This window comes from Pseudoliparis swirei, chromosome 19 (genome assembly GCF_029220125.1).
Source record: "Pseudoliparis swirei isolate HS2019 ecotype Mariana Trench chromosome 19, NWPU_hadal_v1, whole genome shotgun sequence".
NCBI classification, from domain to species: Eukaryota; Metazoa; Chordata; class Actinopteri; order Perciformes; family Liparidae; genus Pseudoliparis; species Pseudoliparis swirei.
In genome coordinates this window covers 6,596,607-6,621,074 of record NC_079406.1, presented here as the reverse complement: position 1 = coordinate 6,621,074, position 24,468 = coordinate 6,596,607, and the positions used below count along the sequence as shown (strand labels likewise).

The 24,468-nt window shown below is 43.6% G+C and overlaps 3 protein-coding genes across 6 annotated transcripts; 1 reads left to right on the top strand and 2 right to left on the bottom strand.

Moving 5' to 3' along the window:
• Positions 1-1,832: 1,832 nt before the first annotated feature.
• Positions 1,833-6,894, bottom strand: LOC130209791 (cyclic nucleotide-gated cation channel-like). The gene is made up of 10 exons (XM_056439632.1): positions 6,806-6,894; positions 6,561-6,671; positions 6,207-6,392; positions 6,000-6,110; positions 5,540-5,646; positions 3,912-4,399; positions 3,296-3,574; positions 3,017-3,115; positions 2,144-2,521; positions 1,833-2,046 (listed from the first exon to the last, which is right to left on the bottom strand). The coding sequence occupies exons 1-10, from the start codon at positions 6,892-6,894 to the stop codon at positions 1,861-1,863; spliced, it is 2,034 nt and encodes a 677-aa protein (XP_056295607.1). The 3' UTR covers positions 1,833-1,860.
• A 1,871-nt stretch (positions 6,895-8,765) lies between these two features.
• On the bottom strand, positions 8,766-18,381 carry LOC130210024 (plastin-3-like). Of its 4 annotated transcripts, XM_056440010.1 has the most exons (17): positions 18,268-18,349; positions 16,271-16,339; positions 15,029-15,180; positions 14,707-14,836; positions 14,484-14,616; positions 14,273-14,354; positions 13,973-14,138; positions 13,740-13,879; positions 13,021-13,116; positions 12,700-12,889; positions 12,532-12,610; positions 12,306-12,426; positions 11,778-11,911; positions 11,152-11,275; positions 10,882-11,006; positions 10,132-10,240; positions 8,766-8,835 (listed from the first exon to the last, which is right to left on the bottom strand). In XM_056440010.1, exons 2-17 carry the CDS (start codon positions 16,329-16,331, stop codon positions 8,827-8,829), a joined length of 1,851 nt encoding a protein of 616 aa, XP_056295985.1. In that variant the 5' UTR covers positions 16,332-16,339; positions 18,268-18,349; the 3' UTR covers positions 8,766-8,826. The 4 variants fall into 4 exon arrangements, with proteins under 4 accessions (XP_056295985.1, XP_056295989.1, XP_056295987.1 ...); XM_056440014.1 differs by having other exon boundaries at positions 8,766-10,240; positions 18,268-18,381; XM_056440012.1 differs by lacking the exons at positions 16,271-16,339; positions 18,268-18,349 and having other exon boundaries at positions 8,766-10,240; positions 15,025-15,100.
• Positions 18,382-23,027: 4,646 nt separating this feature from the next.
• Positions 23,028-23,929, top strand: LOC130209923 (zinc finger BED domain-containing protein 4-like). The gene is made up of 2 exons (XM_056439847.1): positions 23,028-23,474; positions 23,636-23,929. Exons 1-2 carry the CDS (start codon positions 23,155-23,157, stop codon positions 23,724-23,726), a joined length of 411 nt encoding a protein of 136 aa, XP_056295822.1. The 5' UTR covers positions 23,028-23,154; the 3' UTR covers positions 23,727-23,929.
• The last annotated feature ends 539 nt before the right edge of the window (positions 23,930-24,468 follow it).

Sequence of the window (24,468 nt, the reverse complement as noted above, 5' to 3'; positions counted from 1 at the left end):
CAGATGGATGAGAAATAGATGACGCGGGCTTGCAGGTGTATGGTCTTCCGACTAAACTTTTATTTATTTATACTTACTAACATTTATTTGACAGCTATACGTTTCCCCTCTCAACTTCTTGAAACTGTTAGAGAGGTCAAATGATTACTTTCCATTACCTTTTTCGTAAAGTCTTCAGTCCATTTGTTCTTCTTTAAACAAATAATGTATTCTTTTATTTGGAAATATTAACAGGTACATAACACAGTAAACATTAACTGATATTTCCATTGTTTATCATCCATTTGTTGAAATATCAGATAACAAACCCACTCCCCCACCCCTCCCACTGTATACACTAGAGTACAGGACATTAAATACATAAACAATACATACAAAGAGGTCACCTCATTTCGCCGACCCAGACGTACACACACACACGCACACACACATACATCTGGAACATCTGTATGTAGACACACCTGCACAGAGTCAATACCCAGTATCACACAAGTACAATATATCCAGAAATTAAATGACAACATGAGTTGTTCTTCTTCTTTGAGTTCGGGCAACCTATTCTACCACATGTCTTGGGGAATAGACAACTGAACATCAGAAATAGGATATTGTAAATCGACAACTGGCACATCTCCGGCTCAAGATTTATTTCCCAGGGACGTAGACACATTTTTTCTTCATTAATCAGTATTTAAGAATAACACTCACTCTCTCTGTCATCAATTCCCCCCAAATGTGTTTAGATATCTGTCGGGGCATTTATTTGAGTTCTTGTGAGAATTTCGCCTCGACATGCTCCGCGGCGCTCATGTCTTCAGCTCTCACGACACAATGTGTTTCAGGTGTTTCGTAACAACCAATTACTTGCTCACTTCAAGTTACAGTGATCAATAGAAAAATCATTTTGCCAATGGGTGCCCTTTTTTTGGTTTGAGCACCTGCCCCCTAAAATGTCTGTGCACGTGCCTGCCTAAAGGGATAGATTGACGTGCCGAAAATGTCAAACTATTCCTTTAAAACTAAAATATAGAATAATATACGCGAAATATAATACAAGCACATTATTTTAGTTTGGTAGAATGAGACAGAGTATATGAAATGTAAGATGATGCATCTAGTGCCAAATTCAGCTCGTGGAGCTTGTGGAGATTTAGCACCCCACATTGGTCACGGACATAACTGAAGACACGTGTTAGACATAATGTTTAGGCGTATTAATGTCCCATAGTGTATTGGTTAGTTCTATAGTCTCCAGTATGGTTGTTTTTACTATGCAAGCCTATATGTTCCACACATATTTTCCTGGTGTCTAATCTGGGAAAGTTTATTAGATTTATAATTAACTTAATGTCCACTAATATGTTCTCATGATCTATTAGAAAACTTGTAAGAATAAGAGACAGAAAATGTGAAAGAAGTGAAGACATTTAGAACTAGAATGGGCACTCGGTAGAGCGCATACCTTCGCACATCACAAGATTGGGCATTGAATTATGAACATTTTGGCATTAGTTGCATGCCAATTGGATAGAAATTGACCGTGCTATGGTAAAAAGAAGATTTTGACCTTTTCATGACCTTGACCTTGACCTTTGACCCAATCGATCCCAAAATCTAATCAAATGGTCCCCGGATAATAACCAATCATCCCACCAAATTTCATGCGATTCGGTTTAATACTTTTTGAGTTATGCGAGTAAAACGCATACAAATAAATAAATAAATACACGGCGATCAAAACATTACCTTCCGCATTTTCAATGCGAAGGTAATAAAGTACAAACACTTTTTTACATTTTGGACAAATAAAGGTCAGTTAACATCGGACAAAATGAGAGGTTCACGGTGCGTTGCCGTTATTTAAAGTCGGATGTTGATTTCACTGCGCGCTCCGTCGCCGCCAGTAACGCTCTCGATGCCGCTGGCGTCCGACAGGAAGCCGCTGCCTGTGGCCCCCGTGGTGACGCTGTGTTCGAGGGTTGTGATTCGCTGTTTCAGGCGAAGTTGGGATGAGTTGAACTCACTCTGCAGACGGGCCAAACACGTCTGAAAATAAAAAGGTGATCAGCAGTTATTATTATTCTGACTTGTAAAGCAGCCACAGGACCAGCAGCCGCTGCAGTAGTGGACTAAGAGCACCGACCTGGAGCCGATCCAGACTGGTTTCCAGCCTCTCCATCTTCTCTTCGAGATCCTCCCCTGCGGACACGTTTACTTCCTCCAGAAGCCCCTCCTTCTGCAGGATGTCCCGCCCTCTCTGCTCCAGCTGGGCCCTGGCTTGGGGGAACTCCTGAAGCGCCTCTATCAGGTCTTGTTTCGAAAGGCAAAACAGGTCCGAGTATCCCAGACTGCGAATGTTTGCCGTGCGCCGGTTCCCCATCTTGCTGCCGCTGATGTTCAGGATGCTGATTTCTCCGAAGCAGCTTCCCGATGTCAAAACGGCAAATTGGGTGACTCCGTCCTCCCCCACCACTGCCAGCTGGCCATCTTTGACTATGTACATCTCTTTACCCACATCTCCCTTGTAAAGAAATAGTCAGAGAATAAATGAGAGCTTTTAACCCTCCTGTTACCTTCACATTTACTAACATATTTTACCCTCGGGGTCAATTTGACCCCAGCAATTAAAACCTCCAGAAAATTATTATAATTAATATTGTTTCCCAAGTTTAAGTGTGAGGTACTTTATGTTTGTTTGTTGACTACCTAAATAGCCCTTTAAATATATAAAAAAGTTGATATTTCTTGTATGTTTGACACAGTGAAAAACAGCCTGGGGTCAAATTGACCCCAAAGAACACCGACGTTAAACATCGAATGGGGTCAAATTGACCCGAAAGGTAACAGGAGGGTTAAAAGAAGAGGCGGGTATTGAAAACTAGCCTTGTAGACTCGTGGTAGCAATGCAGGCTAGAAACAGCAGTAAATGTATTGCAATCAATTATAAAAATGCCTCTCAAGAAGTAGTACAACAGTAGCAATACATCGTCTTCCAACCAGTAAAATGAATACTAACCTTTCTACAGATGTAGTCTCCGGGACTGAAAACCTGCGGTCGAAGCTTTAATACCAATTCCACAAGGAGGCCTGCCTCGCAGTCCTGGAAGATACGCACCTGTATGTCCACACACACACAGACAAAGAAACAATAATATTTCGTCGCAAATAATCTCACGTCCTGTGTGTGTGTTTTGGCAGAACTCTTTGCCTGATGACATAATGCTTTCCATTGATGGAGAAAAGAGGGTTGAGGTGTAGACTTTATTTGGGTCACATGGTCGACGTGCGTCTCTACCTTCTTCAGTGTGTCCAGGTGAACATTGATCGCAATCTCTGCTCTCAGCTTATTGGGCAGGCTCTTCAGCACTTCCTGCTCATCCATCGTCTTCTTATTGGTCCACAGGTAGTCGAACCAGCGGATGACGCGCTGCTCGAGCACCTTGCTCACGTTCCTGAACTGCATGTAGTGTTTCAGTGTGTCCACCCGGCTCTGAAAGCTTGCTCTGGTGGCGTTCATATTGGAGATCATGGATCCAACATTGCCCACAATGGAGGCAAATATCAGAACACCAACCTAGGACAGAAGTACCAGAGTTAGTATTGTGAACCACTGGGATCCACACACACACACAAGGCTTTTGAGGATCAGTAATCTCAGCTAAAGTACGATATGCTGCTGTCAGGCTGCACAACACACTGCAGTAGATCGCTGGATATCCTGGCCAACTCTGCACTTTATTTTACTTTGTTTTCTCCCTGTATATTTAGTATTAGTATTAGTATTTAATTTTTAGTATTAGTTTTGTGTTTTATATTTATTTTCATCGATGCTCTGCTGTGTTTTTTGAAATTTCCCCACTGTGGGACGAATAAAGGAATATCATATCATCATATCTGTGCTATAGACTTACCAGAAAATCAAATATCAGGAACAAGTATTCCTCATCTTTAACCGGAGGAGGCGTCTCTCCAATGGTGGTCAGTGTCAGAGTGGACCAGTACAGACAGTAAATGTAACTTCTGGTCAGGGAGCCAAACACAGGATCCGACGCATTGGGATAAACCCACGAATCCGAGCCCAGTCCGAGGACCTTGGAGAAGCTGTAGTATCCACAGGCGTTCCAGTGGATGATCACCAGGATGTACAGCACCAGTTTGCAGATGCGGAAAGCGTTGGGGTAGCCCGTCCGCGTCTCGGTGCGTTCGTAGAGCTCAAACAGCCGCGGCAGGCGGAGCAGCCGGTTGAAGCGCAGCAGAGGCGTGTAGCCGACACCGACGATCAGGCACAGGAGGTCGGTCGGGAGGATGGAGCAGATGTCACTTTTACACTGCAAGGTGCGAACGTAGCTTTCCCTCAGACGCCGCATGTCTCTCACCATCAAGCCTTGATCCAGGAAACCTTCACGTGCGTCACACACAGAAGTATATTGATCACAATCTGATTGTATAGAAGTCTATGAGAAAATGACTAATTCTCTCAGTAAACATTGTAAGTATGAGTTCATGGTCTCAATCTCTTGTCTGCTTCAACACAGCATGACGTTCATTTAGGAAATGATGCCCCATTTAGAGTCAAAGAGACCATAAAGCAGGGTATTCTTTCTGTGATTGACAGACTGGATCTTACCACGACGTTGTCTGGTCCTTGGAGTTGTCCAGGATTTTGGTCTTTGAACTTTATTCTTTGCATATATTGTAAACCATAAAGTAACTAGAATGGGCACTCGGTAGAGCGCATACCTTCGCATAACACAAGATTGGGCATTGAATTATGAACATTTTGGCATTAGTTGCATGCCAATTGGATAAAAATTGACCGCGCTATGGTAAAAAGAAGATGTTGACCTATCCATGACCTTGACCTTGACCTTTGACCCGATCGATCCCAAAATCTAATCAAATGGTCCCCGGATAATAACCAATCATCCCACCAAATTTCATGCGATTCGGTTTAAAACTTTTTTTGTTATGTGAATAACACGCATACAAATAAATAAATACACGGCGATCAAAACATAACCTTCCGCATTTTAAATGCGAAGGTAAATATAACATTTTGGTTTCAAAACTCAAGACTTCAAACATCACAGTGACAACGTGCACTTCTTATATAGAGTCTATGATTAAAACCAAAATCCAGGATAGATCTTTTTTATCAAACAATTCCAAGTAGCAACTAGAATGGGCACTCGGTAGAGCGCATACCTTTGCATATCACAAGATTGGGCATTGAATTCTGAACATTTTGGCGTTAGTTGCATGCCAATTGGATACAAATTGACCGTGGTATGGTAAAAAGAAGATGTTGACCTTTTCATGACCTTGACCTTTGACCCGATTGATCCCAAAATCTAATCAAATGGTCCCCGGATAATAACCAATCATCCCACCGAATTTCATGCGATTCGGTTTAATACTGTTTGTGTTATGCGAATAACACGCATACAAATAAATAAATAAATAAATACACGGCGATCAAAACATTACCTTCCGCATTTTCAATGCGAAGGTAATTAGGCCCTCATTTTTTTTGGAGTACCTGTGTGGAGATGAACAGCTATATCCAGGATATAGACTCCATCACAGAGGTAGTCGAGTACCAGCCACACCAACACATTCCTCATCTGGAGCTCATTGAAACAGGCCCTGCAGACACATACATGAGGACACTAGCAAATGAAACAAATCATAGCAACACGTACGACATTTACTCTTCTTTTAGCTCTGATTTTGGTCTCTATACAACCCCCTGAGGGAAATGTCTGGCTGTCGAGCCCCTAAATGCCTGCCAAGCTAATTGGCCAATACTGTTTAGTGCTGGGCAGGTTGTGTACAGTGGATTTATCAGAGCTTTTTTTTTTATGAAAGGGCTTATGAAACTACTCCATGATTCGCACTATAGTTGGTCATTTTCTGTCTTGGGTCTCATGCCTCGGAAATAAGATTCATGGTAGAACAAGAACAATAATTGTTGTATATACCCATAAATAGTTTCCCACCTGACAACTAGCATGGTCCAGTTATAAAAGACAGCAGAACCGATCACCATCAGCCAGTAGTAGTACGCATCATCTGATGGCGATAAGACCTCGACCTTACACTTCCTCTTCCTGACAAAGAGATGGGGGGGGGGGGGGGGGGTGGATATGCAAGTGTCAGTGTAGGAATTTTATCTTTTTACAAAAACATCTTTAAAGGTCTCTTACTTGCGTCTGGTGCGTCGCACTTCATGCTCTGCGTCAGAGCCGGTGTGGCTGAACCTGCTGGGCGGGGCTTGCATGTCGGTGTTGGCGGGGCCTCTGAAACGCTCCAAGAAGGAATCCGGCCTCTCCGTCTCCTCAGCCAAACTCTTCTGAGCCCAATCTCTCAGAGTCATCATCATACTAACTATCCTGAAGACAGGAAGACAGACACATGCACAAAAAACGGCACCGATGATTAGTATTTATACGATAATTTACATCACACACTGGAAATAAATCAGGTCTAAATACATCTTTTTGTATATTCAATGGGTTCGCAGTCAACATGTAGATACGCTTTTTTATCAGCTGTCATACCTGGACAGAGCACCTCGCCCATGCAAGGAATTCTGGGAATTAATATCTCTTCGGTCAATGGCCGCCATCCTCTGAAGCTCTGAAGAAGTGTCATCACACACCGACTGTGCTCTACACACACACGTACATCACACACACATCAGAAATAGGTAAATCAAATAAGTCAGTGACTATGTCTCTCCTCCCTTTCACGTGTGTGTGTGTGTGTGTGTGTGTGTGTGTGTGTGTGTGTGTGTGTGGCCTACCTGCTGGGGGTGCTGTCAGCTCGGTCACTCTCATCCTCTGTCCAGGTTTTCACAGACAGCCTGTGTGAATCCTGCACTGGACCTGACATCCTGCACACACACACACACACACACACACACACACACACACATCACACATCACAGCAAGACTCAGTTAATGTCCATGTCTCAAACATACCCAACACACACACACACACACTAAAAGAGGCTCACTCAGAGTGACAAACAAAGCAACACACACACACACACACCCAATGATGTACCTACAGTCAGAAAAAGGGACGGTTGTCCAGTACGAGGTCACCTGTATCAGGCATCACCACGGATACCAGGTGGCATAGCAACCAGCTGTACAGTAGTTAAGACAACAGATCATCGGGAGAAAGAAAGATGTTTACTGACTAACCTGAGAGATGTTCCAGATATCCAAACGTGAGCCCGTCAATCCATCAGTTGAGTCCTCAGCTGGGTTCACAAGACAGTAATCACTAAGGTCTGACCAATGAGACGGAGGATGGACGGACAAATCCACCGAGCAAGGGAACGATCACATGGCACACTCAAAGAATATTTTAAATTGCAAATAGTGTGCTCGTGCGCGTGTTCTCCTTTTCACAAGCGAGCTCATCTGAATTCAAGAGCCTTGTTTGAAGTGGCCTCCGAGCTGAAAGTGTGTCTTTGTGTGCGTTCATCCCTCTGATTACTGCAAGTGAAGTGGTTTTCATGTCCACACCTGCACACAGGCTTTGAGCTACTGGAATTGGAATATTGAGAATATCGATCTTACGCTTTTAAAGATCCGTTCATGCCGGATTCAGGATTCCAATTTTTCGGCTTTAAAATTTGAGCGAGTTTTTCAGAATGTACTCCACCATCATGTTTCTGAAGACACGCCAACTCCTGTGTGTAGTTATTCAATGTGCCGTGGGGGGGAGGGGGGGGGGGGGTACTGTTAGGATCTGGAGTGTTTCCTGTTTTGTTTTGAAGTCCCTGTCTCGTTTCCTGTTTCCCTGCTCTTCCTCTCTGTGCTCGTCTGTTTCGGTCCTGATTGTTTACTCCTGTGTCTCCATCTGTGTCTCGTTTCCCCAGTGTATTTTGTCTGTGTCTTGCGGCTTGTTCGGTGTCTGTTAGTTTTTGTTCCAGGCTGGTCTTTGTCCGTGTTCCTGCTTGACGTTCGTCAATAAACATTGTTTTTTGAGAACTCTGCCTGCTGCTTTTGGGTCCAAACCTTGCCCCCAACATAACACATCAAGACTTTTTATCCCAAAAAGTAGACAACTCCACACCAAACCCATCCAGATGTAGTAATCCACTCCCCACAAGCCAAACACTCTTTTAGCTTCAGTGCAACAGGGTATCTTAGATCACACTATACCTTTTTTTAAGATTATTTTAATATTATGCTAATCTAACCGGCTTTACAGTATAGGACATTAATGTATATGGAAATAAATAAAAGGAGACTTGGGTAAATGTAGGAGTTTAAGATGTGTTTGTTGCATTAATTACATGCATATATGGATTACACATGTTCATTTTAACTCTATACTATACATTTTTTAAAGTATTTCTTTAATTCTGTAGTTTAGCCTTTAAGTATTTGTAGATCAACAGGTCATCCTGTTTCTGGCCAGCTGTCTCCACTAATGGAGGAGCAGCGCCCCCTGATGATGAAAGAAGATAATTTAAAGCTTTCAGCAGCAGAAACAGAAGGAAGGAGAACCATGCACACAAGCTGTTAGAGGTACAAACGGTTTGCTACAGCAAGTTTCCTCTTGAAAGACAGAATAACATTAACATTTATTTACTTCGAATATGTATTGCTTACTTCAAATACCGATTATCAATTGTAATTGTCAAATTAATTCATTATATTCCTGACTTAATTCCAGTCCAACAGATTCTGATGAAATACTCACAACACCTTTAACTAAGAACAAAGAGAAATAAAAAAACAATCCATGGAAAAATGCTTTTATTGAATATTATTGATCTGATAGTATTGCTATCAGGTAAAGCAATTATCTTGCCTACAGTGAAATTCCAAAGGACCGATAAAGATACACATTCGGGACAAAAGAAAAACAAACTGAACATTAGTGGAATGTCAACATCAGCAGCAAAAGACCTGGAACGTTTTTAAACACACCCACATATTCAGCTGCAGCATTAAGACAAAAGAAATATTAATAGTTCAGGAAGGGAAATCAGTCTCAGAATTATTTATTTTATTTTTACAACTGAAGTCATATTTCAGATTTTATTGAATTAAGTTCAGATGGCAACCATGTAGAGAAGACACTACTGCATTGATGTACTGTTATTTCTCTCAAATGGGAGCTTCAAAGTGTTTTTAATATTGCCATTTGATTAAAGTCAGGGGTCAGAAATATTCTAACGTGATTTATGCAGCATTCAGGTTTTTAATTCGCAGATTGTTGTTATATATTATAGGACATTGATACATTGATACATGTATGAATTAATAACATCAATTGGGTTTTAATGGATTAACTGCAAGTTTACCAATAACCAAATAGCTTGAAACTGTCACCATAAGTGAAGAAACAAGACCATTGTTAAGTTTTAAGATGCAAGATATGGCATTCATCTTATTTGGTCAGTTTATGGTCCTTTAAAAAAAGTCCTAAAAGATGAGCCATTAATCATACCTAAATGCCTCGTAAAAATATATATCATCCATTAATCTATTTCATAAGCATCCCCCTAAAAAAACAGATGTGATTATAGCAGTTAGTTAAAGGACTTAAATGTTTACAGGTTCCAGTCTTTTTATTTGTCTTTAAAGGCCAAAAGGTTTTCAGTAAAGAATATCGCATCATGGCTTCAGTGCAATAAATGCTCAAACTGTGAACCGGCAGGCACGTTGGAAGATACCGCAGGATGGAACCGACATACCATGAGGCCGTGGCACATGGGAAACACTGAAGCCAGATGAGAGGTTTTAGTTTTATGTTGGTTATAAACCTGAAACGCTGAAGAAGAAATATCTCCTTGATTTTCTTACATATTTCTTTTGCTTTCAGCAGGAATGAGAGATGGTTAATGCTCATTGTCTTCACATTTAAAGAGATAACTTTTTTCAATTATTTTCAGGAAGGAGTCTATCCCAGCATGCACTGGGCAGACCCTGAACAAACACATTCACACTCTCATTGATATCTATGGGCATTATGGGAAATCGAATGCTTCTTACTGTGACATCGCTGATCATTTAAAGCAAAAAGGAGCTTCAAATATATATATATATATATAGGTGTGTGTGTGTGTGTTTGTCTCCTCTACGGCTTCCTCATGCCTCTCACCATCAGGCAGGCAAAGATGGTCATCACCATTTTGGGGTTGACCTCCACCAGGTCCTCCGGCAGGGCGTAGACTTTGGCGCCGATCTTCCTCGCCATGGAAATGGCAAATCTGGTGCAGGAAAGGGTCATGGTTAGGATCACTATGGCAACCAATCACCTCAGTAACATCCTTCTTTGTATTTTTGAAATGCATTTATTTCTGTCCCACATTTTGTTTGATCATCACCGTTTTAGAGTTATTTTTGTGTATTTTTATGGCTAATATTTTGTGGAGAGACTATTGCTTAACACAGGACTAGTATTACATGGGGACCTCTAGTAATTTGTCATAATTGTGGAAGTCTGTGACTGTAATTTAAAAAAATTACAACACCGATTACCGTCCATATTTCGCCAAACACAGAGGTCATGTGATAATATATAGTCCCATGTTATGGTTTCTGCCTCGTTCCTGTTTAAGAATCACAGAGGCTGCATAAGCAAATGTAAACCACAGTTTGAGCAGCATTTTGGGGGTACGTTCAAGAGCTTGCTGCGCAGCATGGAGACCCGATGGCATCGGCCCACATCTACATCCCTGATAATACTCGTCCTGTATGAATATGGATGAAGTGCACAACCACCGTGATATCTCAACAGCCAATCAGAAATCGACCTCCATTAACTCTCCGATGGGCTGGAATGGAGGCGCACTGTAACCTTGCAGAAGTCACTCGGAATAAACGCAGAGAATAGCGGGCAGGTACTTACTTGGCATTGTTTAGTTTGTCTTCGTCGGACAGACTTCCTTTCTGAACCAGATCAAATTTCACACTCTGAGGCTGAATGGAATCGATCAGGTCCAGAACTGGCATGCTGGTCTCGATCGATTTGTCCTGAAGGGAGGGACACACACACACACACACACACACATATACAACACATTGTATGAAGCATACAGTAAAACTAGAACCCGCCTTTCTTTTCTAGTGGAGGGTGGAAATACAGCGCACAGGCTGGTCGTGTTACACCAACACTCACCTTAAAGCTTTTGATGGAGGAAGTCTTGCCGGCCTCAGCCAAAGTCTTGTTGACCCAGGACACTATCAAATCGTCTCCTGCGACTTCTCCGTCTCCGAGGTCTTCGAGAAGATTGAACGTGTACCTGCGCACAGATCGGTTCACGTCAAACCCCGTTCCACATGCAGCCGGTGAGATTCACATCTCGGCGATATGGCTCTGCGACTGCGACGCGGGCACGATGACAGCGGGCCATCGTAGAAGTGGTCGCACGATGTGGCTGTAGTTGTTGTAAACATACACAAGGTGACTGGTAGCCTCCCAATTCATAAGTTCTAATGTAGTACAATAATAAATGGGAATATTCGGTGAAATCAATACCACATTTCCTATAAGGAAGGGTCATATTTCTGTGCGTATTTTCTCTATGGCTTCACTAAAAGGAATGAGTGAATGAATGAGCGCTCTTTAGATCTACCTTTCACTCGCTCCACGATGAAACACGGACAGGAACTGTTTACCCACAGAGCAGCGCCCTCCAGCTGGTTCGGGTCACGGTGGTGTTCTTGCGAGTTTAGGGTTTATTTTCTTCACCGGTCAGAACGACCGGATAAAGAAGTGAGCTTTCACTGTAAAGTGGAACTCACCTCCTCATTATCTGCCACACCACGGCCAGAGTTAGTGTTGGATTGCCATCGTAGAGATCCTGTCCGCCGATCCCCACCAGGGAGAAACCAGCCTTTTCCTTCCCCAGCTCCACAGCGTAGGTACAGTTTTCCCTCTAAAACACACACACACACACGCGCACACACACACACAGTTAATTGCGTGTTGTTGTGTCGCAAAATGGGATCCTGACATTTACTGTTGATGGAAACTACCACTGAAGCATTTTCAACCTAACCCATCTGGTTTGAATAATGCAAAATGATTTCTATATATATATACATATATATATGTATATATATGTGTTCATATATACAGATATATATCTGTTTTTTTCTTCAACAACACCCTCGAACAGTACATTATTGACAATACAGTACTGCCTCTCGTACCTTATTGCTTTTTTATCATACGTAATTGAATAGTAAACTGCCTATCAGCACCAAATAGTTTCCCCTTATTCTGCAACACCTGCTGGAGCAGTTTCGTAAAGCAGTGCGTGAATGTACCTTTTTTAAATGCCCTGCTCCGACTCCCTTGAATGGAGGGAGGTTGACTCTGCACTCCCAGTCCACCGACACCTTGACCTTCTCAAAGAGCTGGAGGATCACCATGGCGTCCTGCAGATCGCTGCATCGACACAAACACAGACGCACGGGGACGTCGTTTGAGTAAAGCGAGGCAACGAGCGGCACTGGAAGCACGGCAACTTATTTCAGACGGAGGGGCGCTGACCAGAAGATGTGGTGAACGTGCGGACTGACTCCCAGAGAGTTCATCCAGTTCCTGAACGTCCGCTCCTCTCTGGTCTCGCCTCGAGGAGGGAGAGGGGGAGAGAGAGAGGTTAGCTTCCACGATGGCGGCATATGTGTGAGGCGTGGGCGACTATTCCTCCACGCTTACTCTTCATAGTCCAGTCCAACTCGAAGTCCGGTTTGGTGAGCGCCGGGTGTTTGTTGAAGAGCGTCGCCACGAAGGCCATGTTGAGCTTCGCGTTTCCGCTCTCGATGTCCGCGGCGGTCACAAACTGGCGGCAGCCGAGGCGCTCGGCCTGCTTGAGCATGAACTCCGCTCTCTTGGCGAGATCTTGATCCTGGGCGACACACACACACACAGAGACAGACAGTGGAGGGGGGGTTACAGAGCATCCTTCACGGAAATAACTCGACCGTGGCAGGTGAAGAACACACTGACGGCGTGAGACTACGGCCTGGTCGGACTCACATAGATACCGGTCATGTCCACCTCGAAGCGCGGGACGCCCTCTTCTTTGCCGTCTGGAGAGATCTGCTCCAGCAGGTGGAAGTACGCCCTGGAGTCCTGCAGAAGACACAGAAACAGACAAGTTACTCCCCACCACAAGCGGCTGATTTCTCCCCTTCGTGTGGGTTGACCTCTGTGGCAGCGGGGGGGGGGGTGTTTAGGCTCGGCTGCAGAGTGGGTGGAGCGGGGCGGTGGTTCGGGGACCATGTCTAATCGGCCTCAGCTGGTGGTTGATTGTTAATCGGCACCAGCTGGGGCTAATCTGTGTGTTTGTGTCTTTCTCCATAAAGGAGCAGTCTGCTGGCTTCATAAAATATATTACCAAATATCCGTCTTGTGCTTGGGGAAGGAACCTACCACGAACCTGTTTCAACCTCACGATCATTGAGTTACGTTTTTAGCTGTATGGATATTATATCCATATCCTGACACGAGACTAGATGTCTGGATATGGCACAACTGTCATTTTCCGGTTTTCGTGGCTGAATTACGGTAAAATGATGTCATCTTCTCAATTGTCTTAACCCACTTAGTCCACAAGACTAATGTCTATTATGACTATTGTCTCATCGAAACAAGGAGTTTGGTCCAAATATCTAGATACTTGCCAGACGGTACAATACGTCAATTTTTTGCTAAATCTATGAGAGGTTTTGGGCTTCACGCTGACGTTTCCTCACCTTAATGTCTCCAGAAAAGTTTGATATGGACATGCCGACTTTCTTCAAATGGTAATTGACCCAGCGCAGCAGCAGATCCTCTGGACTGAGATTCATCAGCTCCTCCAGACTCTCCCCATCCCCCAGCAGCGCTGCTATAGCTGTACACAGGTAGACGCAATACAATGCTTTTACACCATTACGATCTGTGCTTTAGAGTTCCTGAAGCGTGTGTGCACGTGGTTTGTTGGTACCTTCATTGCGGCTCAGCTCCATCTCGGCGAACAGTCCGATCTTGATGATCTGCCAGAGGAGCCCGAGGGCCAGGTGAGGCTTCCCCTCCTTCAGATCCTGAGCGCCGATGTTCACGACTTGGCAGCCGATGGCCGAGGCGGAGTTCAGAGCCAAGTTCAGATTCTCCTGTTGGGAGTTGAAGTTGTGTGAACGGGCACCAAAACAGAGGTCGGAACATAGTGTTAAATAGTGCGAAGTTAAATCACTGAACACAACACACACACACACACACACAGCTGATCACTGTGTAGCTAACTAACCTGTATGGTGAACGCTGTGAGTTTCTTTAGATTGATGGTTCTCTCATCGATGGTGTCGGGGACAGAGTGGTTGATGAGTTTACTGCATGTGAGAAAGAAGAAAAAATAAAACCACATTAGCCCACTGACCACACCGACTGTTAGAGGTTTACAGGTGAGGTCATAGTTAGAAGTTGAGGAAAGAGAAGTACAGGAAGGCAAAGTCGGTTACCAAAGCAGGATGCCGTCTCTCACTGCTCCAAACAGAGCTTCGGTCGTGGGGTTGATGGGCAGGATGTGGTGACAGTCGGGATCTTCCTCCAGAGAAGAGTTGATGTAGTTGGCAAAGGCAAAGCGCTCCTGCTCTAAAATACAGTGGGGTCAAATGTCAGGTGTCTTGGCGTGCTGACATTCGGGCGCTCGCCCACCATTCCTGAGGCATTTGTGTTACTGACCAGAGATGGAATGCTGGGTTCCTACACTCGAGATCACGCTGGTTCCCCCCATGGCTAAGATGCCTTCTTTCTTGTTCAGCGCTTTCCTGAAACTCAGAGACGCGCGGTCGTCCTTCATTTCCGTGAAAATCTGAACGTGCACAGACAAAACAACAAAAAAGGGCACGCCGAGGCTTCGCGTCAATGAGGATCATTTGATAGGCAAAGTGTCGTGCCCCGCACTACGTCCACACACTTCGGACTGCGTGGTGAACCACCTGGGCTCCAATATGTAATCAACTGTCAGTCAGGGCTGTGAATCTGTCTAATTAGTGTTACCTACAGCCTTGAACTCTTCGATGTCGATGTGGCTGTCGTTGTCTCTGTCCAGCTTTGCGAGGAGGAGCCTGACTTGGTACCCGGGCATGGGACTGCCCACCTCGCTGAAGAGGTCACCGAGTTCCGAGGCGCTGATGTACCCGTTACCGTCCACATCTAGAGCAGAGGGAGGGAAAATAGCCAGTTTTGAATCTTTGTTTCCCCACGTCGATGCGACAATAGCAGCAATGTGTGCAATAATAGAGGAATAACTATTCTCAGTCAGAATCACACGGCCACTGCACAGATATTACACGCAGAAGTCGACATGAGAACAAAAGCATTTGGGGACAGAAGGAAGCTCTTTTGCATAGAGACAGAAGAGCGTGATATACTATTCAGACTTTGGGTGAGATATGCAATAAATGTGACAAAGTATCCCTCGAAACAACTCCACCAACACGCTGAGTTGCTTTCTTAGAGTTTGGCGAGAAGATTGACCCCAACCTCAAGTCAGGTTGTTACATAGCAGGCAAGAGGCCGGAGAAAGTTAGCTTCGCATAAAGATGGTAGCATGCGGAGAAACAGCTGGCCTGGCTACTAATCAGCCGACCACCACCTCTTAAGCTCTCTCGCCAACACTTGAAACGCCGAGGTGGACTTTTGGTTTCCCTTTGACAGAGCAGAGCGACCTGATTCCAGTCTGTATGATAAGCTAAGTTAACAAAGGGTGAAACACGTCAACAAATTCCTTCAAGCCAAAATGTAAATGTGGGCGCATCAAGGGTTTAATTTCCTCCCATTTATCCAAAGACAAACGTCTGTCTGTCACATTGGGAACATGCGTTTGCAGGGCACTCAAGTTTTGAGAGCCCTGCGGAACGACATTTTCGGATATCAGTCAGTCGCGCGCAATTCCAGGATGCTTTATTTTCATTGGTTGCTGGATTCAATCTTACCCAGATACAACAGATACGGTTTTTTTTCTGATTGGCTATTGTGTAGCCCATTTCTTTTTTTTGATTGGCTGATAAGTGGCTCCTCACAGCAGAACTCCAGGGGAGCGCTTGATTCCTCCACGGTGAGGGCAGCGCGGCCAGCTCATGTTTGCGCGCTGCGGCACATTAAAACATTAAATAGCCGACACTTGAGAGGCCTGCGTTTGTTCATCTGCGTTACCCTCACTTCAAACCTGGCTGACTAGTCCATCACTGTCTGATGGGTTGCTGCAATATCCACATACACACACACACACGTCTTTACTCACCCACTTTCCGGAAGGCCACATTGATCTCCTCCATCTCCTCGGCGCTGACCTTCGCTGACATGCTGACACCTGTGAAATAACACAGCAGCTGCGTTAAAGTGCTGTCATACAATTCCTTGACAGTTGACACGTTATATACACATATAATGATTATATAACGGTCACATGCTGAAATTATAGTGTGTGTTTCTCAAGTCGGCATTCCTCCTCTTTCAACATTTTTTTTCTCTCGAGCAAAACCGGGGTGTAACGGTTTGATGTTATGATCTCTTGAGTATTGATGACTTTGGAGGGACGTGGGCTAGAAAAATCCTCTCAAACTGTTGTCTCTTTACCCTTTTTTTCCCTTTTTCTTTCCCCCCCATATCAAGTTTCAGTTCGCTTAAGATTCTGGTCTGGATGTCTTGGAAGAAAATTTTAATAAAACTCCAAGATCTTGTGACAGCAAATAAACAAATGGGCGATGCGTCTGCACGAACATGCAAAGACAGTGACTGCAAATCCTGAGGAGTCACGCACAGACACAGGCAATCACAGGGCCGCCAATGTGTTATCAGACCAACATCTGGTGACACTGCATCAGTTACTTATTACCAAAGTTATTTGAATAATGAATGGAGATGCATTCTGCTGAATGCAAAAACTGGCCTGTATACACAATGCATACAAAAGCAATGGATACTGAAGACCTTAAGACAGTGGTTACTGATTTACAGAGATTTCAATCAACAGACACATGGATGGTGTGTTTTTTGCAAGACATCATCATCATAACTTTTCAAGTTGAAGGAAACTCATCTTGTGCAGGATTACAGAAATGCAATATTAATACAAGCATAATGCCACAAGAGGTCACCTCACGCCACAAAACCAGCTTCTTCCCGGCTGCCGTTGGCCTCATGAACAAGGCCCGGACCCCCACCTGACGGGGGCACTTATCCCTACTTATCCCTCCCCCACACATATGGACATATTTTGCACACTGAACATTGCACATGCACTTTTGCACTCCTGCCCTGCTTTTTGTATTGTGGTACTTATTGTGTTTGTATAGTACTTATTGTGTTTGTATATTTTATGTTTTATGTTCATTTTATGTTCACTGTATGCACCTATACACCAGAACAAATTCCAGGTAGGTGTAAACCTACTTGGCAATAAATACAATTCTGATTCTGATTCTGATGCAGAAGAAACCGACATTGCATTCAATTTCTGCCCTTGCTATGTTTTCAGGTAGGTTACTTAAAGTCAAAGGTAGATTAGAGGCTTGTGTAGGACGATATTAATAAAACAAAAGTTATGTAATCAAATAAAAATGACGTGATCATACGTAGCGTGTTTGGGGAGGGGGAAAAAGGCTATTAGTCAGTCGACAAGGTGGAAAGAAAAAAAGTTTTTTTGATGAAGTCTTACACATTTACTCACGTCACGTTGCACTGATACAAAAAAATGTAAACACACACATCATCAACCACGGAATGAATCGACCATTATTATTCCTTAGGAATGTTGCATATATGCATCTTTAAGCTTCATGTCCTTGAAAGGCGTAGTTCAGGCTGCAGTGTGCATGTAGGCTGGTGCTTTGTACAACCTGCTGCACGCAGGGACTGCAGGACAAGCGTTGCCTTGCTTAACTACTCAATTTTATTTTTGAAATTCCATTGTAATGAAGAAAGAATAATAAATAAAGCATGCATTTTGCACACGTGACTAAATTATTTAATTGTATTGTTAAGTGTGCGGAGATAAGGATCTTTCCCGTGTTCAAACCAGATTGAGTCATCTTCAAAGTATTCCCCACGTAAACTGTGCATTGTTATCATGTTTTAAAACATTTTTTTTTAAAAGTATTCACATTTTCTGATTTACTGTGTAAAAACGTATCATTTTTCAGTTACATACAAGCTCCGCAGCTCCTCGGGGAGCCGAACGCCAGACGTCCTCCCCTCGGGAGCCGCGAGAAAACGCCCTAAACAGCTCCTTCCTCTCACCTGAAGTCCGCTCGTGCAATCCAGTCCAATCACCCGGGGGAAATGAGTCCCTGCGTCGGCCTCTCACAGCTCCTCGGTCCTGTTCCCTCCCGCTGACACCGCCCGGTGAGGAGAAACCGCACCGCCCCTTCCGCGTCACCCCTCCTCGAACCAAGCCCTCCTCCACCTTCCTGAAGTCCGACACGGACAGTCACGTGCGCTCACTCAGCAGGAGAACATAAAGAAGCTTTAGTGAAGAAGACTAAGCTGGCAACCTAACTTATATGAAACTTAAATCCTAATAAAAATGAAAAAAATGTTTCTAAAATTGCTCACGCTATGGCCGCTGTTATGCTAGTGCTAACCTCTTTTAGCACAGAAAAACTCATGTGCTAGCGAGCTTAATGAGCCACAATTAATGGTTAGAAAGATGGACACACGGTTCGTTTACAAGGGAAGTTACAAAACAAATTGAATTGTTCAACAAGATAATCTTGACAAATTAACAACACTTTTATGATTTTTGAAGTGACTATTAAACATCTAAACCATAGTAGCCTAGTTTGTTTTAGGCGTCACGTTATTGTTGCCGAGTGCGTTTAGTCACAAAACATGCAGAAGCAAATGTATCTCCAGATCAACTCCTAGCACTTAAAGAGTATTGCTAACTTGACTATCTCCCTGTTGACATTCTAAAGTTTTTTTTCGATCAGTTTTCAATTTTCGAGTCCAATGATTTTGCAACCTTGTGCATGCAAAGTTCCAGAGGCGAACTTGGGCCTCCTCATAGCGGAAGCCATAAACATGTGACTGGGATGTATCGTGGCTTTCCTGTGTTTTTGCTAGAACCTCTCTTGTGGAATCAACACCACGCGATGAGAACTGTTTGTCATTTGCTCGGTCAGCCATTAGACCACCTGCTGAATTCTGGAAAGAGCACCAACCCTTATTTCAACAGGGAACAATGCTCACCCAATTCAGGATGGAGAACTACAACACCAGAGGAGTATAAGGAGGCAACCGGTATTCAGCACCAAATTTCAAAGTGAAGTTTTGACAGTGTCGGATATTATCAAGATCCATAAAGACGTTAAAGATCACGTTAAACGAGAAAATGCTGGAACTCAGGACCCAGAAAAAAAGAACTTGGTGAGATTCATAGACAGTTTCATAATAAGCCAAGACATGCAATGTGTCGCCTTCGAGATGCTGTCCAGGAGCCTTTGGGACCTGGTGGTGCATAGACAGGCAACATTTACACTTAATGAAATCCGCCTCATAACACAATAGCATTTAAAGCCCTGCAGGGTATCGACATCCTTCACACAGACCTGAAACCTGACAACGTTACGCTTATCTATCACCAGGATGAGTCCTTCAGGGTCACATTAACTGACTTTGGTTTGGCAATTCCAGCCTCCAAAGTAAAGGAAGGAATAATAATGCAACTTCAGGCATACAGAGGTCCAGAGGTGGACTTGGGCCACCCGATATCTGAAGCCATCGACATTTGCGGACTGAGATGTGTCATGGCAAGATATATTTGTTTATTAACATACATATATGGAAATAAGATTAAATGGATTATATATTTAGAATAAGTATAAACATGTGTCCCTAATGAATTAACAACGCAAATCTACCAAATTGGGAAGCAATGTTCTTTGAGTTCACACTTCATATCACAGTATTTTGACCATCTTTCCATCACTTTTCTTGCCATTTCGTTGCCTCTGTACCTTTACTCTAGCAATGACAATAAATTGAATCCAATTCAATCCAATCTTTCATCACTTCCAATGTCTTCCATCACTTCCCATCCTGCATAATCATACATATCGGTGTACTTCATTTACATGACCAGCACGTTAGCCCTTCTTTATAGAAAGCACTTGAACACATAATACGCAAACCGAAGATTAGAAAACGCATCCCCGTCAGGTGAAGTACCGTAGGTTGTGTTCAAATATTGATCTGCAGCAGATTACGGATTGTTCATTCTGCAAACACTTTATTATCAGCGAGTGTAACTTTGTGTTGAGTGTCAGAGCTCCGCCGCTGCTGCCAGTCTCTACACGCAGGAATTCCTCCTCTCCTCATACCTTTCCTTCCTTCCTATCCCTCCCCCTCCCGTCTCTTCTCGCATCTCTCCATCTCGGCCTCTGATGTGCCGTGTCTCGTCTTGAGTAGATTCCTCCAGCTGCGATCGAATTCCAAGGAAGATCATTCCAGAAGGGTCTTGATTTTGTTCTGTTTTCCCACAGCGGTGGGTTTTGGATCCACAGTTGTGCAGCGAGTGTCTTGCACGAACACGCTCAGGATCATCTGACTGTTTTAACTCGTCGCGCTGCTTGATTACTGACAGTGTAGAAGGAGTCATGTGTGATGTCACAGTAAAGATACAATCTTATCAAAGACGATGAAGATGTCAAAATATACACTACCGTTCAAAAGTTTGGGTTTACCCAGACAATTTCGTGTTTTCCATGAAAACTCACTCTTTTATATATCAAATTAATTGCAAAATGAATAGAAAATATAGTCAAGACATTGACAAGATTAGAAAGAATGATTTTTATTTGAAATATTAATTTTGTTCTCAAAGGAAGGCCAGATTTATATCTTCTCTTATCCACATAACTGCACAGGGGTTTAAGGGTTTGCTCCTTGCTTGACACAAACACAAAAGTAGCAAAATAACTAAGTTTGCTTTCTGCGTGTAGTTAATCTCAACTATTGTACCGTTACTGGACTTTGAAACTGACATTTCAGGTCCACAACCTGTCGAACTGCGCTCACCGTGGTCCATTTATGTGCCTAATATGAAGTATAAATCATCGATAAAATTGTCAGTCTCTGTAAGAAGTATTGTTCTAATGTTTGAAAGTGAAGACATTTTAATTTACATTCCAAATCATAACGTAAAAGATGAGGTCATCCTTATCGGTGCTGGATTTCAATTACAGCCGTCAATCACCACGTTGCATAAAGGGAGTGGGAAAAAGGAACGCTTGTGACCGACCACTTCCACTGTGTTGTTTTTGTGTGTGTGTGTGTGTGGGGGGGGGGGGGGGGGGGGCGTTGCAAGAATGCAGAAGAAAAACTATTTCGTGATTTGTTTTCCTTTTATCCAGGAGAACCAAACTCCCCATTGTTGATGGTAACTTTACACTTGTGCTATTATTCCAGGTCCTTCAGGTGATTTATAATCCTTAAAGGGACAGTTCACCCCAAAAATCTTAAATACATTTAATTATTTTTACCCGTAGTGCCATTTACTCGAGATAAACGACGTGGATTAGCTTCAGTAAACGGGACAGGAGTTCTAAAACAGACATTCCTGTTGAGTTATTTGGCACTTTATAGCACCACAAGACAAGTGCCGTCTAGTCCCGTTATATTGGAGAGAAGGCAGACATCTCTGAGGCCGATATGTCTCCAAAACCAGGCGCACCACAACAGTCCACACGGATTAATAGCGCGACAGGAAAGAGGGGGAACATTTATGTTTTAGTCCCTTTAACTACACTTGCAGTACTTCTCACAGAAGAGTCCAAAAATAAAGGGGAACAAATATATGCGTTAATAGCAAAAACAATTCAGATGAGGGAAGGTGTGAATGTGTCCCCCCTCCCAGACCACCCTCTGGAGCAGGTGAACAGGACTCTGTGTTAAGGTTGTGGTTATGAAGCAGCAAACGTGTGTGCATTTGTGTGTGTGTGTGTGTGTGTGTGTGTGTGTACTAGTGATGTGTCGGTCGCGAACGAAACGGCTCTAAGAGCCGGCTCTTTGACGTGAACGACGGGAGTCGGCTCCTGATTGGGAGCCGCTTTTTTTTTTTTTCTCTCTCTCTCTCTCAAGCCGCATTTGATTGGTCAATATGTGTTGTGTCGTCTCTGTGCCTGCGCTGAGCAGAGGGGGGAGGGGCGGGAGTTACACACACAGCACACACAACAAGCAGCACACGAACAGGAGGGAGACGAGTCACGAGAGAGAAAGAAAGCAACGGACTGGAAAGGTAAAACAAAAAAAAGTTGAGAAAATGAGCATCAACAGAAAACGCAGCAAAATATGGACACATTTCAATTACATTGACCAAACAAAGGCAGAATGTAGAGTCTGCAAGACTAAAATCTCATATCGAGCTGGCTCCACAAACAACCTGCACAGGCACATGAGAACTGTTCATCCGTTAGTGCAATTGGAAGAAAAAAGACAAGCAAGTGAGCCTGATATTCATGAAGGTGCCAGTATGTCTACTGCAACTGTTGCTGCAACTGCAGTGTCTACAGCATCGTCCAGTACACCACCACAACCACCTAAAAGTACACCCCAGAGCTCTATGAGCCAATTTTTTCAAAAGTCTATGACCACAGCAAGACAGAAGACAATTGATGAAGAACTGGCCAAAATGATTGCATGTGATTTCCAACCATTTTCAGTTGTGGATGACAAAGGATTCAGAAGGTTTATTCATGCACTCAATCCAATGTATGCAATTCCAAGTAGGAAAACAGTCTCCCAAGGAATCATCCCAGGCCTGTATGACAGAGAACGTGCTACACTGCAAGAGAGGGTTAAAAAAGCCACAGCAGTTTGTCTAACAACTGACAGCTGGACATCCCGTACCACCACATCCTACTTGTCAGTTACATGTCACTTTGTTGAAAGTTACAAAATGGTGTCCTGTCTTCTGGATTGTTTTGAGTTCAGTGACAGACACACTTCTGACAACTTAGCAGAGGAGCTGCTCAAAGTGGCAAAAGAGTGGGCGTGGAAAACAAAGTGGTTTGCTGTGTTAGTGACAATGCAGCTAACATAACCAAAGCAATTAAAACCCTGAAATGGACCCACCACCCATGTCTTGCACACACAATCAACCTGTTTGTAAGAGATGCTCTGAAGGTGATGAAGCCCACTGTGAACAAAGTGAAGACGATAGTGGAGTTTTTCCACAGGAGCACAACAGCCACACACAAGCTCAAATCTACCCAACTACAGATGGGCATGCCTGAGCTGAAGCTCAAACAAGACTGTGTCACAAGGTGGAACTCCACCTTTCATATGATAAAACGGATTCTGGAGTCCAAGGATGCAGTCATCTCTACCCTGGCTGTTATGAATGCATCAGTTGATCCTCTGAGCCAAGAGGAATGGGAGGTACTGCAGGAGGCATGCACTGTTCTGGAGCCATTCGAGCAGGTCACTGTGGAGATCAGTGCAGACAGGTGTAGTGTACAAATGTTATCACATGATTATTATTGTTATTATTATTTGTTGTTGTTGCATTATTGATATGAAAAGCGAATTAGACATGACCAGAAGTAAAATATATACTGCTAAATAAAACAAAGCATAATTTTAACACTTATTGTTTACTCTTTTTCAGCTATGTCACAGCCTCCAAAATGTTAATCCTCTGCAAAGGTGTGCAGAGAGTGACAGCTGAGCACCAGACCAGAGTAACGACAGGAAAGTGACAGAGTTAGTGGCTGCTCTCTGTGCATCCATGGACAGAAAGTTCCACAGAATTGAGTATAACCCTATTCTCTCAGAATCCACCGTTCTTGACCCAAGATTCAAGAAGCTGGCCTTTCATGATAACAGAGCGGTTGATGAAGCTCTCCAGAGAGTAACTGCAGCAGCAGCAAGGTCCGGCCAGCCAACTTCACTGCCAGAGGGCCAAGAGGAGAAGAAGCAGCAGAGCACGAGGAGCCACAAGCATCTGCTGTTTGGAGGTTCTTTGAAGAACGTGCAAGTGGCGACACTACAAGAAGGAATCCTTCAGCAGATTCGATTCTGGAAGTGAGATCCTACCTTGAGGAGCCCCTTTTCCAGAGAAGTGCAGACCCACTGAGCTGGTGGGAGACCAAGGCTTCAGTGTACCCACGCCTTACTTGTGTGATGGCACGGAGACTATGCATTGTAGCAACGTCAGTCCCCTCAGAGAATCTTCTCCAAAACAGGGCAGATCATTACAGAGAGAAGAAACAGGATCAGCCCCTCAAAGCTGAGGCACTTGATCTTTCTCAATGCAAACCTTCACTGAAGGACAAAACTGCTGATTTTTTGTTTTGTTTTACACATTTTAATTTATATTTTGTTGTGTGACTCTGTAAGCTTCTGTATGTTTCACTTTAAATTTGTTCAGTATTAAAAAGCTAAAAGTTTTAAATAGTTAAAAGTTAGTTAAGTTCATTTGTAAATAGTTAAACGTTTGTT